General features: G+C 44.1%; 1 protein-coding gene across 2 annotated transcripts in view; it reads right to left on the bottom strand.

The window, feature by feature from the left end:
• Positions 1-14,672, bottom strand: part of CLYBL (citramalyl-CoA lyase) — a 213,787-nt gene that overhangs the window by 25,667 nt on the left and 173,448 nt on the right. For both annotated transcript variants that reach the window (XM_080917345.1, XM_080917344.1), the window contains exon 3: positions 3,794-3,982. In XM_080917345.1, coding sequence (XP_080773471.1) covers positions 3,794-3,982 — 189 coding nt within the window. The remainder of the gene's footprint in view (positions 1-3,793; positions 3,983-14,672) is intronic.

Below are 14,672 nucleotides of genomic sequence, written 5' to 3'. Positions count from 1 at the left end.
AAAAAAAAAAAAGAGGGAGGGAGCCCCACAATCTAAATTGTAAATCTATTATGCTATCTAGATCTAATAAGATGTGGGAAGATTAAAAAAAAGGGGGGGGGAAGAAACACAGGTATAATAAAGATATTTTTGTAAATAAAGTTGAAAACACATATATCCATTTAAATTTAAGGAATATTCAGCCATTAATGGATATCAAAGGAAAAGGGAATTTTAATCATCTCCCCATTCAGTCTCAGTTGGGTAAATCATATCTAAGAGATTTGCATAAATATAAACCATCAAAGACTTTTCATCTTCAAAGGGGGTTTCAAGACCCTCTAAGCTTTGTACTGTAATCATCAGAGGTCACCACCCTGCAGGAGTAAGGCTGCTATGGCAACATAAAAAACTAATGCTTAAGGCTTAGCATAATATTCTCACTAATAGAAAGGAAACTCATTTTAAAAGCTGGCAGCCTATTTACCAGAAGCAGGATTAGAGGTGTTATTTCCCTTTTTACCTGCCCCCTCTTGCCTGCGTGCCCCCCCCCCAAAAATACCTAATCACTGGGATCTTTAAAAAGCTTTTGAGCGATTTGCAGTAACTTTACAATTAGTCTAAAATAAATCACAGCTTTCAGTAATGAAGAATGATTCCCGTCGTTCTCTGCCCCTCCCTCTTAGACGGCGTCACCGCCACCTCTTAGTAACTTCCAGGGAACAGAATAACCCACCACAACAGCCAGCCAGAGTGAGGAGAGGGCTGAAAGCTCAGGGGCAACCTGTATGGTATCAGACACGGTGAAAAATAAAATGTAATTTATGTTACAATTAAACGTGGAAATGCAGAGTGAGATATTGGTGGCTTGGGTATTGAGTACTTAGCTACTTATTTTCTTCTCTCATTAAAAAAGAAGGGGGGGGGGGGAAGGAAGGAAAAAAAAAAAGAAAGAAAGAAAGAAAACTTCCAAAGCTACTTGAACTATTCTCTGGGATAGTCATTACAACTGCAAAAAAAAAAAAAAAAAAAAAAAAAAAAAAAAAAAAAAAAAAGTCGTAAAGTTTACAACTAGGTAAATCTTTTACAAGATATCCCCTGCTCTTAATGAACAAAAAAATCTCCAATGCCTTTTGGTTTATAGTCAATAGGGGCATTTAAAAATTAAATATGCTAGCCCCTCCCCCCTCCCCATCCCCTTCTTTCTTAAAAAATTGCATTAAGTACTAACACAAAAGGTAACTAGTGGAGAAGTTTCAATTAATTTTTTCAAAAGGAGACGATTAAATGTTTCCGGCCTGGTAAAGTGTTCATTTCATCGAGGTGGAGGGGACTGGGAAGGGGGGCGTGTGGAAAAGAAGGGGGGAGAATTACAAAGAGACCGGGGAGGAGGTGAAGTAGCAGGGCTCAGCAATTCTTTCAATTCCAGTGCACACCCAATAGCGTGTTGGAAGAATACGCACTGTTGGGATTTGTGGGAGAATTGTCCCGCGACAAAAGAGGCAGAGTTACGCTTGTTACAGCCCAATAAGCCGTGCCAGTCAGACAAGAGCCCACACTAACGACAAAAGGCGAGCGGGCGATTCTCACACAAAAGAAAACAAGTAAGCCCATCTTTCAGTTGTGCGTCAGGCTTGAGGTTTTACGCTTCGCATAAATACAAACGGAGAGGAAAAATAAACAGCCCCAAAGACTTCTGCTAACTAGAAGTCCCATTTCAATTTCAGAGTCTCCCTCGCATCCGAGGATTCCGACACGGAGCCCCGGAGCAGAGGCTTGGGGAGATCACCGATTCCGACAGAGGATTGGGGAGATCGGCTCCAGCCTGAGTGCGATGCTGGTGTTAAGAGGCATAAAGGATGAAACCAAGGAAAGAGGGACTTCAGAGTCCTCCAGCAGCTTAATACACATTCGAGTGAGGTTGGAAGCCTCCGGACAGTCATTCGCTCTAAACAGTACCTCTAAGCATCCATGGCTAACCTTGGTGAAATCTCCAGTTCGCTAAGTGAACCGGAACCCTGATGACAGGTCTTTAAGAGGATCCCAGTGCAGAACTGTCCACGCAAATACCTTCCCATTTACATGCATGATAATTTCCAGCCTTCTGGTAGCTACATTCACAGTACAGCGGAACAGAGAGGTCCTCAGTATCTTACACCCAACTAGCAGAGTACAAATGTTATTACTGCATTATGGGATCAATATTAAAAATTTTGAGATACTCTCCAGTTGTCTTTCTTTACTTGGAAAGAATCTCAAGTCTCTAAACACAGTCATGTGTACAACTTTCTCATCACAAGCACACCTCAACTTGCAAGAACCACATTTCAAATGCCGAGTGGCCATATGTGGCAGGTGACCCATATATTGTACAACGAAGATCCAGAGTATTCAGGGGGATTTTAAAAAGTAAGTAGCCAGGGGCTAGAGAGGTGGCTTCGTGGCTAGTAGTACCTGCTGCTCTTCAAGAGGATCTGGGTTCAATTCCCAGCACCCACATGGCAGCTCACAGCTGTCTATAACGTCAGGGGTTCCCGCAGCCTCATACAGACACAATGCAGGCAAGACACCAATGCAGATAAAATAAAAGTAAATTAATCATCTTTTTTTTTTAAGGTAGCAACTTTACTAGGTATGACAGCCACTCGGCATATTGCTTTGGTTAGACCCACAACCTTTAAGACAATATGAAACGTTGCTTTGAACTTTTCCCCTCCCCCCCTTCCAGTCACTCCCAAAGGTTCTGCCCCAAGTGGCACAATAAAGTGGCATTTTATTCAAGGGCCTTGCAGAATTTGCAGAATAATAGTCAGTCCCCATTCACTCCCCCTCCCCCATCTCACAATTAAAACAATCATAGAATAATTGGGCCCATTTCAAAGTTTTCTTAAGTAATTTGACATGCCATCCACTTTACATTTTGGGCTTTTATTGGCTGAAAAGTCTGTCATGAAATGCAAACACACCTGACAGTAATTTAAAAGAAGGGGGGCGCACCAGAGAACTGTGCAGGAAATAATATCTGAGCTAATTAAAACCACGAGTTAAAAGCTTCCTGTTTCTTCCCCCAGTTGCCCTTAGGAGTGACCTTTCCCTCCCTTCCCTGGGCTCTTGACTTCATATGCAGCTAGAGCTCCTCACTTTATGGTGGATGATGTTTTGGGAGCATCCTCACTGGCTTCAGAGGTGCCTTAGCCAGAACCATCTCCATCATGGTTCTCACAAGCAGAAGCCCCGCTCCACGGTGGCAAGGTGGAGGCTCAGAAAGTTAAGTGTCCAAGAACTGATTTGTGAGGGCTACTCGGGAGACTGCTCTCTGACCGAACCACAAACCCAACGTGCCTGGATTCTAGGGGAGAGGAAATGGTAGGTTTCCCCACTCACTTTTCATAATCTCTTCTCCCCTTTCTTGTTTGAGTCAGGGTCTCAAGGAGCCCAGACCAGCCTCAAACTTGCTATGTAGTTGAGGGTGACCTTGACCTTCTGATCTTCTTGCCTCTATCTCCTGAATGCTGGGACTATATGCATTTGCTACCACATCCAGTTTATTTGGTGCTAGGGAGGCAAGCCAGGGCCTTGTGCATGCAAGGCAAGAACTCTACCAACAGAGTTACAGCCAGTCACGTTTTTCTTTCCTTCCTGTCTCTTTTTACTCATGGTACAGACTGAATCCAAGACCTGACATGTACTAAGCAACTGCTTTATCCATAAGCTCTCTCCTCAGTCCTGTGCAAGCATTTCTAAACTGATGTTGTCCACACTCTTGGTGACTCGGGAGCTGGTCTACGTTGCACAGAGAAGCACTATTACTTACCCACTGGATTTCTTCAGGACCTTCTACCTTGGGTAGCATCAGACTAGAGGGGAGAACTCTGGCCTGTAGAAATGTCTCCAGGTCAGCTTCAGCCAGACCACTGGACACCGAGTTGATTCTCACACACTTTTCTGTTGTGCCCAAGTCAAAGTCTTCAAGAGTTTTTGCTATTCTCAATCGAGCTTCATTCTGTAAACATTGAGAAAATGCATCTCCTAAGTGTATTCTTATCATTAAAGGAAACCCAAGGGACAGTTTAGAGAGTTCTGATGGACACTTATAGACACTATGATTAGAGTAACACATTTTTCTGCCCACAAACTGATATTGAAAATGAATGATTTCAGAGCTGAAGAGGTGGCTCAGTGGTTAAGATCACCGGCTGCTCTTCCAGAGGTCCTGACTTCAATTCCCAGCAACCACATGGTGGCTCACAACCATCTGTAATGAGATCTGGTGCCATCTTCTGGTGTGTCTGCAGACAGCTACAGTGTACTCACATAAAACAAATAAATCCTTATAAAAAAGAAAAGAAAACGAATGGTTTCTACACACTATTTAAGATGACTGGAATGCAACAGGGACGTTCCATCGTGCGCGTTGCTACATTTCTAAGGGCAGAGTAGTCCTCTCATTAGTGAACTTTCCAACTGAAAAGCTAAAATAGCTAATTAACTGATTGGCCATCAACTGGATTAAGCATGGTTCCAAGTCTGTTACCCACATCTCTTCACTTAATAAGTCTCAGACACTGGACTGGGACAGTGACAATGTCACCTGTCAGCATGCTCACATTAGGGGGAAAGCTAAGCATTTGCTTTTCTGCTCCCCAGGTATATCACACTTCAGAAAAAAAGCATCCTCTTTTATTTTATTTTATTTGTTTTGTGACCAAGTCGAGTCTTGACATTCAATTAAGCAGGTACCCACGGGAGTCTGACACTCAGCATCACGTGAGAGACTGCCACTGGTCCAGGTGGGAACAGTAATGTCACCAAAAACTCCCTCCGTGGAGCACTTGACGAATAGACTGTTTTCTTTGATTTGACAGCCTTTGCTGTAGTTATGAGAGGCTGAAAGTCACATTTGAATTACCCTAAGAAAGAGTGTATGAGCCCAAATACGTTGTGTATTAGCTTTGAGGTTGAGGTGAAGACTGGGTGGGTGGGACAGGAGGAACACACTAAAGGGCTGGGGGGGGGGGGTTGAGAGAAAGGAAGCTCTTGGGCCCATTACTTTCTGCCAATTCCAGTTTCAAAATTAAAGTCTTCCATCTTGCCAACAGCCCTCAACAAATTCTTACTGCCAGAATGAACGCTTATCAAAGGTAGTTTAATTTGGGAAGAATTTTTATTACACCAATAAAACTTTAAAGCATCTAACTACTGATGAATTCATTTACAAAAAAGAAAACAGTCTTGGAGTTGGGAGTATGACTCAGTGGTTAAGGGCACTCACTACTCTTGCAGAGGAACCTCATTTAGGTCCTCAAATCCACATGGTGGCTTACTACAGTCTGTAACTCCAGTCCCGGGGTGGGGGTGTGTGTGGCACATTCTGTTGGCTTCTATAGGCACTAGTTGTGTATGTGTGTGTGTGTGTGTGTGTGTGTGTGTGTGTGTGTACCATGGTTGTGTGTATATATAAATCTCTATAAATTTTCTAACAAAATACAGCCACTAGAAAAGAAGCATATATCTAGCAAAACAGCTCCTCAAAGCACAGACCATTTGCCATAAGTGGTGGAGCCCTAGCCTTAAGGAGCGACAGACATGTAGAACACAGGGGCTGAGGGTCTACATCGTGAGTTCTATACTAGCAGAGTTACATGGTAAGAACCTATCTGAAACAAAACAACAACAACAATAACAAAACTGATCAAATTGCTTAAGCCAACACAAGCCTACATTCAGTCAAAGAAACAACCAACCCAAGATAGTTGATTTAAACCAGACATAAGTAAGTCTACCTCCGAATGGAAACCAGAAAGGCTTCTAGATGGGGGTCTGAGCTACACAGTGTGATGAAAGGGTACCTTACAGTTATTAGGCCACATGGGAATGGCACCCAGAAGGACATTAGGATGTCTCTGTGCACACCCGATTTGCAGTGTGTTGGCTGTGAATAATTACGCCAGTGTCAGGCAAAAGCAAGAGAAAGCACATGAGCTCAGCAGTGGCTTGAGTCCGCATGATGCCACTCTTTCTGTTTTCAAATTCTTACAATCTGTTTTCACAGAGTGTACGTGTGCTGTGGGAAGTATGTATACAACAGTTTGGATGCCAAAAGGAGTCAGAGGCATCAGACTCCCCTGAAGCTAGAGTCACAGATGGTTGTGAAATACATTTGATGAGGTATAGGGACCCAAACCCAAGCCCTCTGCAAGAGAAGTATACAAGCCATCTCTCCAGCACCCACCCTTACCTAACTTGGTTATTCCATAGTGCAGATCCCACAGAGGTGACCTACTATGTGCTGTTGCTAGAGAAGCTAATGGGAACACATTGGTAGCCAGGCAAAGGAGTAAACAGTGTTTGAAGGCCGTCTACAGTAGCGGGAGGGATTCCTCTGATTTTACAAGTACCTGTCTTCAGACGCAACCGCCTCAGAAAACCTAAAAACTCGGGATAGTTCTGGTTTGTAAACATTCCAACTTGTGGGTTCTCATCCTCCAGCCTTGCAGACGTGCAGCTTGAGACTGAATGGGAACAAGTCCAATGGCCCTACAGTTGCGCCGAATACAACGGTGTATTCAGGAGGCTGAGGGAGGAGGGTGTCTAGTTTCAGGCCTACATCACAAGGCCCTTAGACCCTTATTGCAGGAAAGACAAACAAATGACCAGCGGACACGTGTGCTTGAGGATGCAGAATTCCTGACAGCTTCTTAAATTGTGTCTCAGGCGTCAAACAGAATCTGAGCCCCAAGCTGTTTCCTTTGGATTTGAAGGGAACTGTGTGTGCAGAATTCATGGTATAAACCTGCTTGTGATTTCCATCTGAGGTCAGATTGCCACGGTTCCCACACATTCCTGTCCACTGAGTATAGTTCAATCCTTTGAAACTGCCTGCAAACGAAACACCTAATTCCAATTTCTATGCACAATCTGATAAGTCATTAACCAGTTATAGTAACAAGCAGTGAGCACTCAGCATTTTATCCTTCATTTTCCTGAATTGTTTGTTTGTTTGGTTGGTTGGTTTGATTTTTTTTTTTTTTTTTTGTTGATTTATGGGTTTTTGCTTGTTTGTTTGTTTGTTTTTGGTTCAGAATAAACAGGGAGCTCTCTCCTGGCGTCACCCCGTACCTTTCCAAAAATGGAGGATTGTGTCTGAGGTATATTGACACCAAAAACTCTTGTTAACAAGCTGTTGCTTGCTCCAATTTACATCAATGAAGAACGGATCCCTCTGGTACGTATCCCAAAAATATCCAACAGCCTTACTAAATTTACACCAGCCAACAAGTGTGTGGATTTTTTTTTAATGGTGAAATATGTCACTGTGCTAGTAAACACACCCACGCCATCTGTTGGTTTGAGAGAAAGGCAGCTTCTAAGAACAATTAGTACTGCTGTATTCTGTTTGTTTGCTCCGCCCAGTTGTAAGGAGAAAGACGTTCTGCGCTCTGTTCCATTGACTTCTCCAACCTCCTCTACCCTCCTTCCCTCATAGTTCCTCTAGTCCCCTCGGGATAATCTACCCTCTGCCTCCACCTTTAGGTGGGTTAAGAAGAGGTCTGTAAGTGCCTGGCAGACTCTCTCAGTGGGGTCTTTAGAGAAACATACCGAAATTAAAAAGGAATGACCTTTGTGGAAAAACAATGTCTTGGCAGAAGGTTGGTCTCATTATGCGGAGGGGGGACCATATCTCTAATAAAACAGCCTGTTGAAGGGTCCTCTTGGTGAGAGGAACTCAGCCCTCTCAGATCGGACAAGCCAAATGGTAGAACCGAGGCCCGTTATGAAAAGTTTTGTTACATCTGGAAAGAGTTCGCTCACTAGCATGGAGTGTTCTGTATCACATCTGATTCCACACGGATTTCAGACAAGGTTGGAATGGACCAGAATCTTCCAAGGCTCCCCAAAGTTCCTGCAACCGATCGATATGCCGTGCCACGGGGCCACTTGGTGCAGTGGACCAGAGGCTAATAAAACTGTCCTCATTTATAAGCCACAGTATTACGTGACCGTGTCTGGGCCAGGAACCAAGGCTGCGATTTCAGAGCCTGGATTCCTGTTACCTGGGGAGGAGACACGCTCCGGTGACGTAGGAAAGCAGATAAATCAACCATCCCCAAGACCTGCAGCCTCCGAAATTAAGGGAGAAAAAATCTGCGTGCGGCTGGTTCAATTGGCACACATTAAAGCTAATAACTAGTCATCCTCGAGAGTTTCTAGCTCAGAACGATGAGATCTGCAAAGAAAACAACATCCGTCCACTTTTACACTCCAGTGGAAGGGGTGGTCCCTCGCGGCAGGGCGGCACAGTCTCGCCATCTGGAGAATAAATCGAGTGTGAAGTACAGTATAGTTTGGGACCAAGCTCCGTGGCGGCCGCTCAGCAGTCAGTTCATTAGCCCCAAACTTCCAGGGATTAGAGGGGCATCAATTCTACTGTCGGATAGGATGAGACAGACAGGGCCACAGGATTCAAGAAGCAGAGAGACAACCAGGAGCCCCCTCTGGCTTATTTATAGAACCACAAAGTAGAAACACACTCAAATAAGTGCCTAAAATAACAGCATCATCACAGTTCCCTAACATCTGAATTAACACCTCCTCCCCCACTTCCCACCCCTGCAACCCCACTTCTCCCCTCCCCAAACTGTGACCGTTAAAGTCCACCCACACTTTCCCTGGGACCAAGGGAAAAGCTCACCTCCAACCGAGGCTGAGATCTGGTAATTAAGAAATAGGAAAGACCTCCTAGACTCAGGGGAGATATTTAGCATTTGTAATTAAAATCATATATAAAATTAATATCTTCATTCCATAAAGACAAATGCCATGCCTTATGTTCCAAGCGACTACTAAACTCTTCCTTTTCTAGATCGGCCCATCTTAACCCATATCTTTGGTCAAGTGATGTCACGGGTCTGGCCTCTTCCAGGTTTTTCCGAATAAGGTCCTAATATTTAAGCTATAATTGTCCAGATCATGTTAGGTTATACCAAAACAAAACAAACAAAACCAAAAAGCTTCGAGTGAACTGCTCCATTTAAAGACCTCATTTTTTGGTTCTGCCTTTTAGATATATTTGTGATAAAAGTCAGAAATGCCTGTGACACAAAAGAGGTCATCATAAGGACAACATATTTGCAGGTCTTCATGAATGCACAGAACTTATCATTACAGGGGTCACTAGAAGGGATGTAGTAACCAGATTGAGAAACATGTTCCCTGCTTCTGGTAGTGTGTCCCATCAGACAAGAGACAGTGTTGACTTTTAAAAGGTCATTCATTGTACAAAATGATAAGCTCTGTTCTGACATTTTCAAATACGCACAGGATATACTTGGATCATATGAATTTCTAGCTCACTGGGGTGTTTGTTGCTATAGGAAAGAAATCTTGGTTTGTTTCCTGAAAGAAAAAGGAAAGATAGAAGGACAAGAGAAAGTTTTGCCTTGGCTACATTCTGTGTATTAATTAATTAACTGGTCTAAAGTCTCAGGCCTTGATTCATCCTACAAGATACTCCATGTCATCCTATTCACTCTGAAGCCACAGATTTAGATACAGTCCAGTCTTATTTGTTCGTTTGTCTATATATGTGCTTATCGTGAATGATACATTAAAACAAGGGCTTATAGCAAAACATTACAAACCATCTTTCCCTTCATTTCAAGGGCTGGGAAGGCTCAGGAAGCTTACAGTACGTGCTTGGAATTTCTCATGCCGGAGATTGAATCAACTCTACAGGCGGCAAACACAACATAAAAAAGACAACGATGGCATCCGAAACTCTATTTCACAGGCTCTAAGCAATTAAAAACATTTCTAAGACAACCACCAAGGGGGGCTCTGAGGGTAAAGGTCCCTGGGGCCAAGCTTGAGGACCTGAGTCTGATCCTGAATCTCACAGTGGAAAGGAGAACTGACTCGTGCAAGTTGCCCTTTGACCTCCACACAAGCCAGATATGCTCCGGCACGCTCGCCACCACAGCCAAGTGTCAAAAAATGCTTGAAATATTTCTAAAGGGGAAATGGTTCCGAGCCTACATGAGTACTACGTTTGTCTCATATCAAGCAGTGAAGGCTTTACATTTGTGCATTTCTCTGGAGAACTATAAATAAATATCCAATATCCGTCTCAATAATGAGCACGCAGTAGGACTGAGGGAAGAGTGGGGCTGTCTGCAACTTACACTGAATTTAAGAGAATGAGTGATCGGTGGGCAAGGGAGCTGGCAGATGAAGGCAGAATGAACAAGGTGGTGGGAAAATGCAGCAGGGAATAGCGGCGTTTATTGTACGATCTTCCAAGTTTTCTGATGTGCAAAATTCTGGCAATAAAATTGAGGGAAAAAAATTCTGAAAAGACTTCTAAAAACGTTCATACTTTGGAGAGCTGGTCAATGACTATATATTTAAATAAAACAATTCTCTTTAACATTTATATATATTTGGGTATTGTATTCATAATAAAAGAAGTTTAAAAGTAGCAACTTTCATTTTGCTATTTCTAGACAATTATTTGAGTTTTTGGTGGCAGTGTTTCTGTTAGTTTTGTTTGTTTGTTTGTTTGTTTGTTTTTGTCTTTTTTTTTACATGTAGCACATGCATGTCTGGTGCTCTCAGAGGGCAGAAGGCGGCATTGAATGCCCTACAATTGGAATATGGGTGGTCATGGGTCACCATGTAGGTACTGGGAACCAAATTCAGGTCCTTTGAAAGAGCAATAATTGTTCTTCACCACTGAGCCATGGCTCCAGCCCCTTGGTAATGGTTTAATGAGATACAACTTACAGAACATATAATTCGCCCATTTGTACTTCTGTCTGCACATTTGCTTTGTTTTGAAACTCAGAAACATACCATAGAACCTTCCATATGGTGGACATCTAGATTGTTTTCTACTTTGGGGCTGTTGTGGAACATGCTCTAACATTCATGAACCCTTTGTATAATATTCACATACATTTCTACCTCTCTTGACTTTGTACTGAAAAGAAAGTCGGGTCACATAGTAACTTGCATGCTCAACCTTCTGAGAAGCCGTCAGCTGGTTCTCAAAGTGGCTATACCAATTTAATGTTCCCATCTTCGGCAGTATATGCTTAGTAGTAAGAGGCCCATAGGACTGGAAGTGAAGTAACAATTTAGTCAGTAGAACAGAACCTACTGCCCATAGGCAGGAGTGGTACTTCCCACAGAGCTCAAAGAGGGGCAAGGGAGGCCCGGAGTCTCTGAAGCAAAAGGAACAGACAGCCCCCTGAGAAGAGCCCAAACGAACACATGGGATGGCTGTAAGAATGCAGGCATTTGCCATGGACAAGCCTGATGATCTAAGTTCAAGCCCTAGACTCCACAGTGGAAGGAGAAAACTGATCCAGAAGCTGTTCCATGTGGGTAGTGTGTGTTGTACACACGTGTGTATCCTCTCTCTCCCTCTCCTGTTCCTCCTCCCCTCCCTCTCTCTTCCCCTCTCCCTCTCACCCATCCACCCACACACACATATACACAGACACACAGATAAAATGGATGGCTAGTATATATGAAGCCAGAGGTGGAAGCTTGTTCAATGCCATTAGGACTGACAGAAAAACAAGAGTCTCTGAGAGCAGTGTCTTATCAACGAGAGAATTAAGGCGGTGCTCCACTGGGAAGAAGGCTGAGGAGGTGACGGACATGAATTCACAGGTTCACCCTAAAGTCCATCTGGACCAGGTGCCCTGTGCCCACGATTGCATGTGGAGGAGCTGACCCTTGGTCGGGTCCTTGTTCAGTCCCATCCACCTTGAGGAATCTTCCTTTGGGAGGGACTCTAGGCTCAGAGTGACTCACTCCCCTTTATCTTCAGAACATGTGTGTTTGCAGAGGTTCCATTTTGAGGAACTCCTGGTCCAGCCCACTGACACAGCAGAGTGGGTGGCCAGCCACCTCACTGGGCACACCCTCTAATTGGTCTCCCTCCACCCTGCCCCCGGAGGACTGAGAAGGTGTCTCTCTTCCCCAACTGGTACAAAGTACAGCTGGAGCCAGGCTGCCCTCTCCCTCACTCCGTATTTATATTTCACGACTTCTCTGGGTTAGAGGAGGTAATTAACTGTTTTGGTTTAAAAGCCCTCCTGCTGGGTCCCAGTCTGCGTGGGAGAATCAAAGTAAACAAGCAAAAGGGAGCACTATCATCAAAGGACTCCGCACCTACCTTTCTTCATTATGAGAAGGGAAACGCGCCATTTGCTGCAGGTGCGGCGGATCACCCGTGCGGGGCAGGGTCCCGGCGCTTTCATTCTTTTGAATGGTAAATCAAGAGTGAAGGGTTCATAATTTAATGAGGAGGGCTTACTGAGGGTCCAAACATGCTGGGGATAACAGGCGCATCACCTGTGCCCTGCCTGAACAGTTGTAAATGATGCTGGCAACATATTCTGTCAGGTAACTTCCTCTAGCTACATTGTAGAAAAGGGATCAAAAGTTTCCTCTTCGTGTGAACATCAAGAACCGAACGAGCTAGGGCTGGACACCTAGCTCTTTCGGTAGGAGTGTTTGCCTAGCATGATTGGGAACCTGGATTTGACCCTGACCCACACAACCCGGATGTGGTAATAGCAGCTGTCAGGAGGCAGAGACAAGGAGAATCAGGAAGTTCAAGGCCACCCTCAGCTACACAGAAGTTTCTTGCCGATTTGAGTTACATTTTGTCTCAGTTTTTTGAGGTTTTGGTTTTTGTTTGTTTGCTTGGTTTTGGTTTTGTTGTTGTTTTTTAATGTAGGGGGAAAGGAGCAAACCTGAGCAGCCGTGGTGCAGGACTTTTTAGTTGCAGCACTTGGGAGGCAGAGGCAGGTGGATCTCTAGTTCAAAGCCAACCTGGTCTACAGAGTGAGTTCCAGCCCAGCCAGAGCTACCCAGAGAAACCCTGACTCAGAAAAACAGACAAACCAAAACTTTAAAATATATGTATTGTACGGTGAGTGTTCGTGATGGGCTGGCACATACAACACATCATGAATATAGAATTTTTTTTCTCCCCCTCCATCTTTAGGTAGGTTCTGGGGGATGAACTGAGGTCTCCGGGTGTGTGCAAGTGTCTTTACCTACTGAGCCATCTTGCCAGGCCAAGAACAAATCTTTATACTAAACTCTAGCTTCCTTCTATGTAGAAAGACACGTTTCTCTATCTATCACCAAGACTTGGAGACATGCTGTCCTGCTGTGACCTGATGACCTGCTGGGAGCCCATGAACAGACAATGACACTGAGTCCAGATATTCTGGTCTCTGTGCTGCCTCAGCAACATCTAAGGTGTCAGCACCAAGGGTCTGGTGTCCACAGCAGAAGCTATGGCGATGGACTGGAAGAAGTAAAAATGCCCGGAGGCATGGCACAAGCGGGCTTGTCACAAAGCAAACCAGGCTAAGCTTCATTTCAAGGAGCTGCCAGAGCAAGCCTGAGACTTCCTGTCTTCCCAAAGCAGAATTCCAAACGTAGATAATTAAAATCTGTTAGGGTATTCATTTGTTGTCCCCACAGCCAGGAAAGAAAAAAAAAATTAGGTAAGGCAATAGTGTATTAGCAGAGACAAGATGAAAGACGCTATTTCAGCAAAGCACAAACTGGACCGTGCTGCTCCTCAACTACTTATATTGCCAAGGCTTTAAAGCTACAAAGAAATTAATACAAAAGACAAAAGACCAAAAATAAATAAATAAACAGATAGATAAATAAATAAATAAATAAATGAAAAAGTAAAGAAAGAAGAATAACAACAAAAATCCCCTAAACCCTTCCAGACAAGAGTTTCTCTTAGACAGGGTCTAGTGTATCCCAGGCTGATCTCAAACTTCCCGTGTAAACCGAGGGTAATTTCCAACTCCTCCCCTCTGGCCTGCACCTCCCAAGTACAGGGATATCACAGGCTCAGTATTTTCTGTGTGTTAGACAAGCATTTACTCAATTAGCTGAGCTACATTCCCCTCTCCCCCTTTCAGCCACATGGTCTTGCTAGATAGCCTTGGGTAGCCTGGAACTCACTGTGTAGACCATACTCAAATTAGGGCATTCCTTTGCCTCTGCCTCTGGAAATTTGGGTTTACAGGCATTTGCCACCACTCCCAGCCTAGTCTGTTCCTTCCAGGTGGTAAATTGAGAGGTACTCACACACACACACACACACACACACACACACACACACACACATCTGTGAGCAGGTATGTAACCACTGCAAGAGCATGGAGGTCAGAGGGCAACCTTCTTATACTGAGTTTTATGGTTCAATTTTGCTCGGGTTTGGTTTTGTTTTTTTGAGACTGAGTTTCTCTTGTATGCAGCCCCAGCTGTCCTAAAATTCATTCTGTAGACCAGGCTAACCTCACACAGATTTTGAAGAGCAAACTCAGGTCATCAGGCTTGGCAGCAAGCAGACTTCTTTGCTAAGCCATCTCACTGAGCTCAATATTTTAAAGGATCATGCTTTTCCAGAACAAATTCATAGGTATTTTCCACCTCATTCATATATTTTTTTCTTAAAATCAACAACGAGAAGGAAAAGATGGCTGGCCGGCCTCGCTGGGTGGTGATGGCAGTGGTGGCAGCAGCAATGCATGCCGGTACTCAAGGCAGAGGCAGAGGAAGGTAGATTTCGGAGTTCAAAGCCAGCCTGGTCTACAGAGTTAGTTCCAGGAAAGCCAGGGTTACACAGAGAAACCCTGTCTCTA

This window comes from Micromys minutus, assembly GCF_963924665.1.
Source record: "Micromys minutus genome assembly, chromosome: 5".
NCBI classification, from domain to species: domain Eukaryota; kingdom Metazoa; phylum Chordata; class Mammalia; order Rodentia; family Muridae; genus Micromys; species Micromys minutus.
Note: the sequence above shows the minus strand (reverse complement) of the source record. Positions and strands in the feature narration are given on the sequence as shown.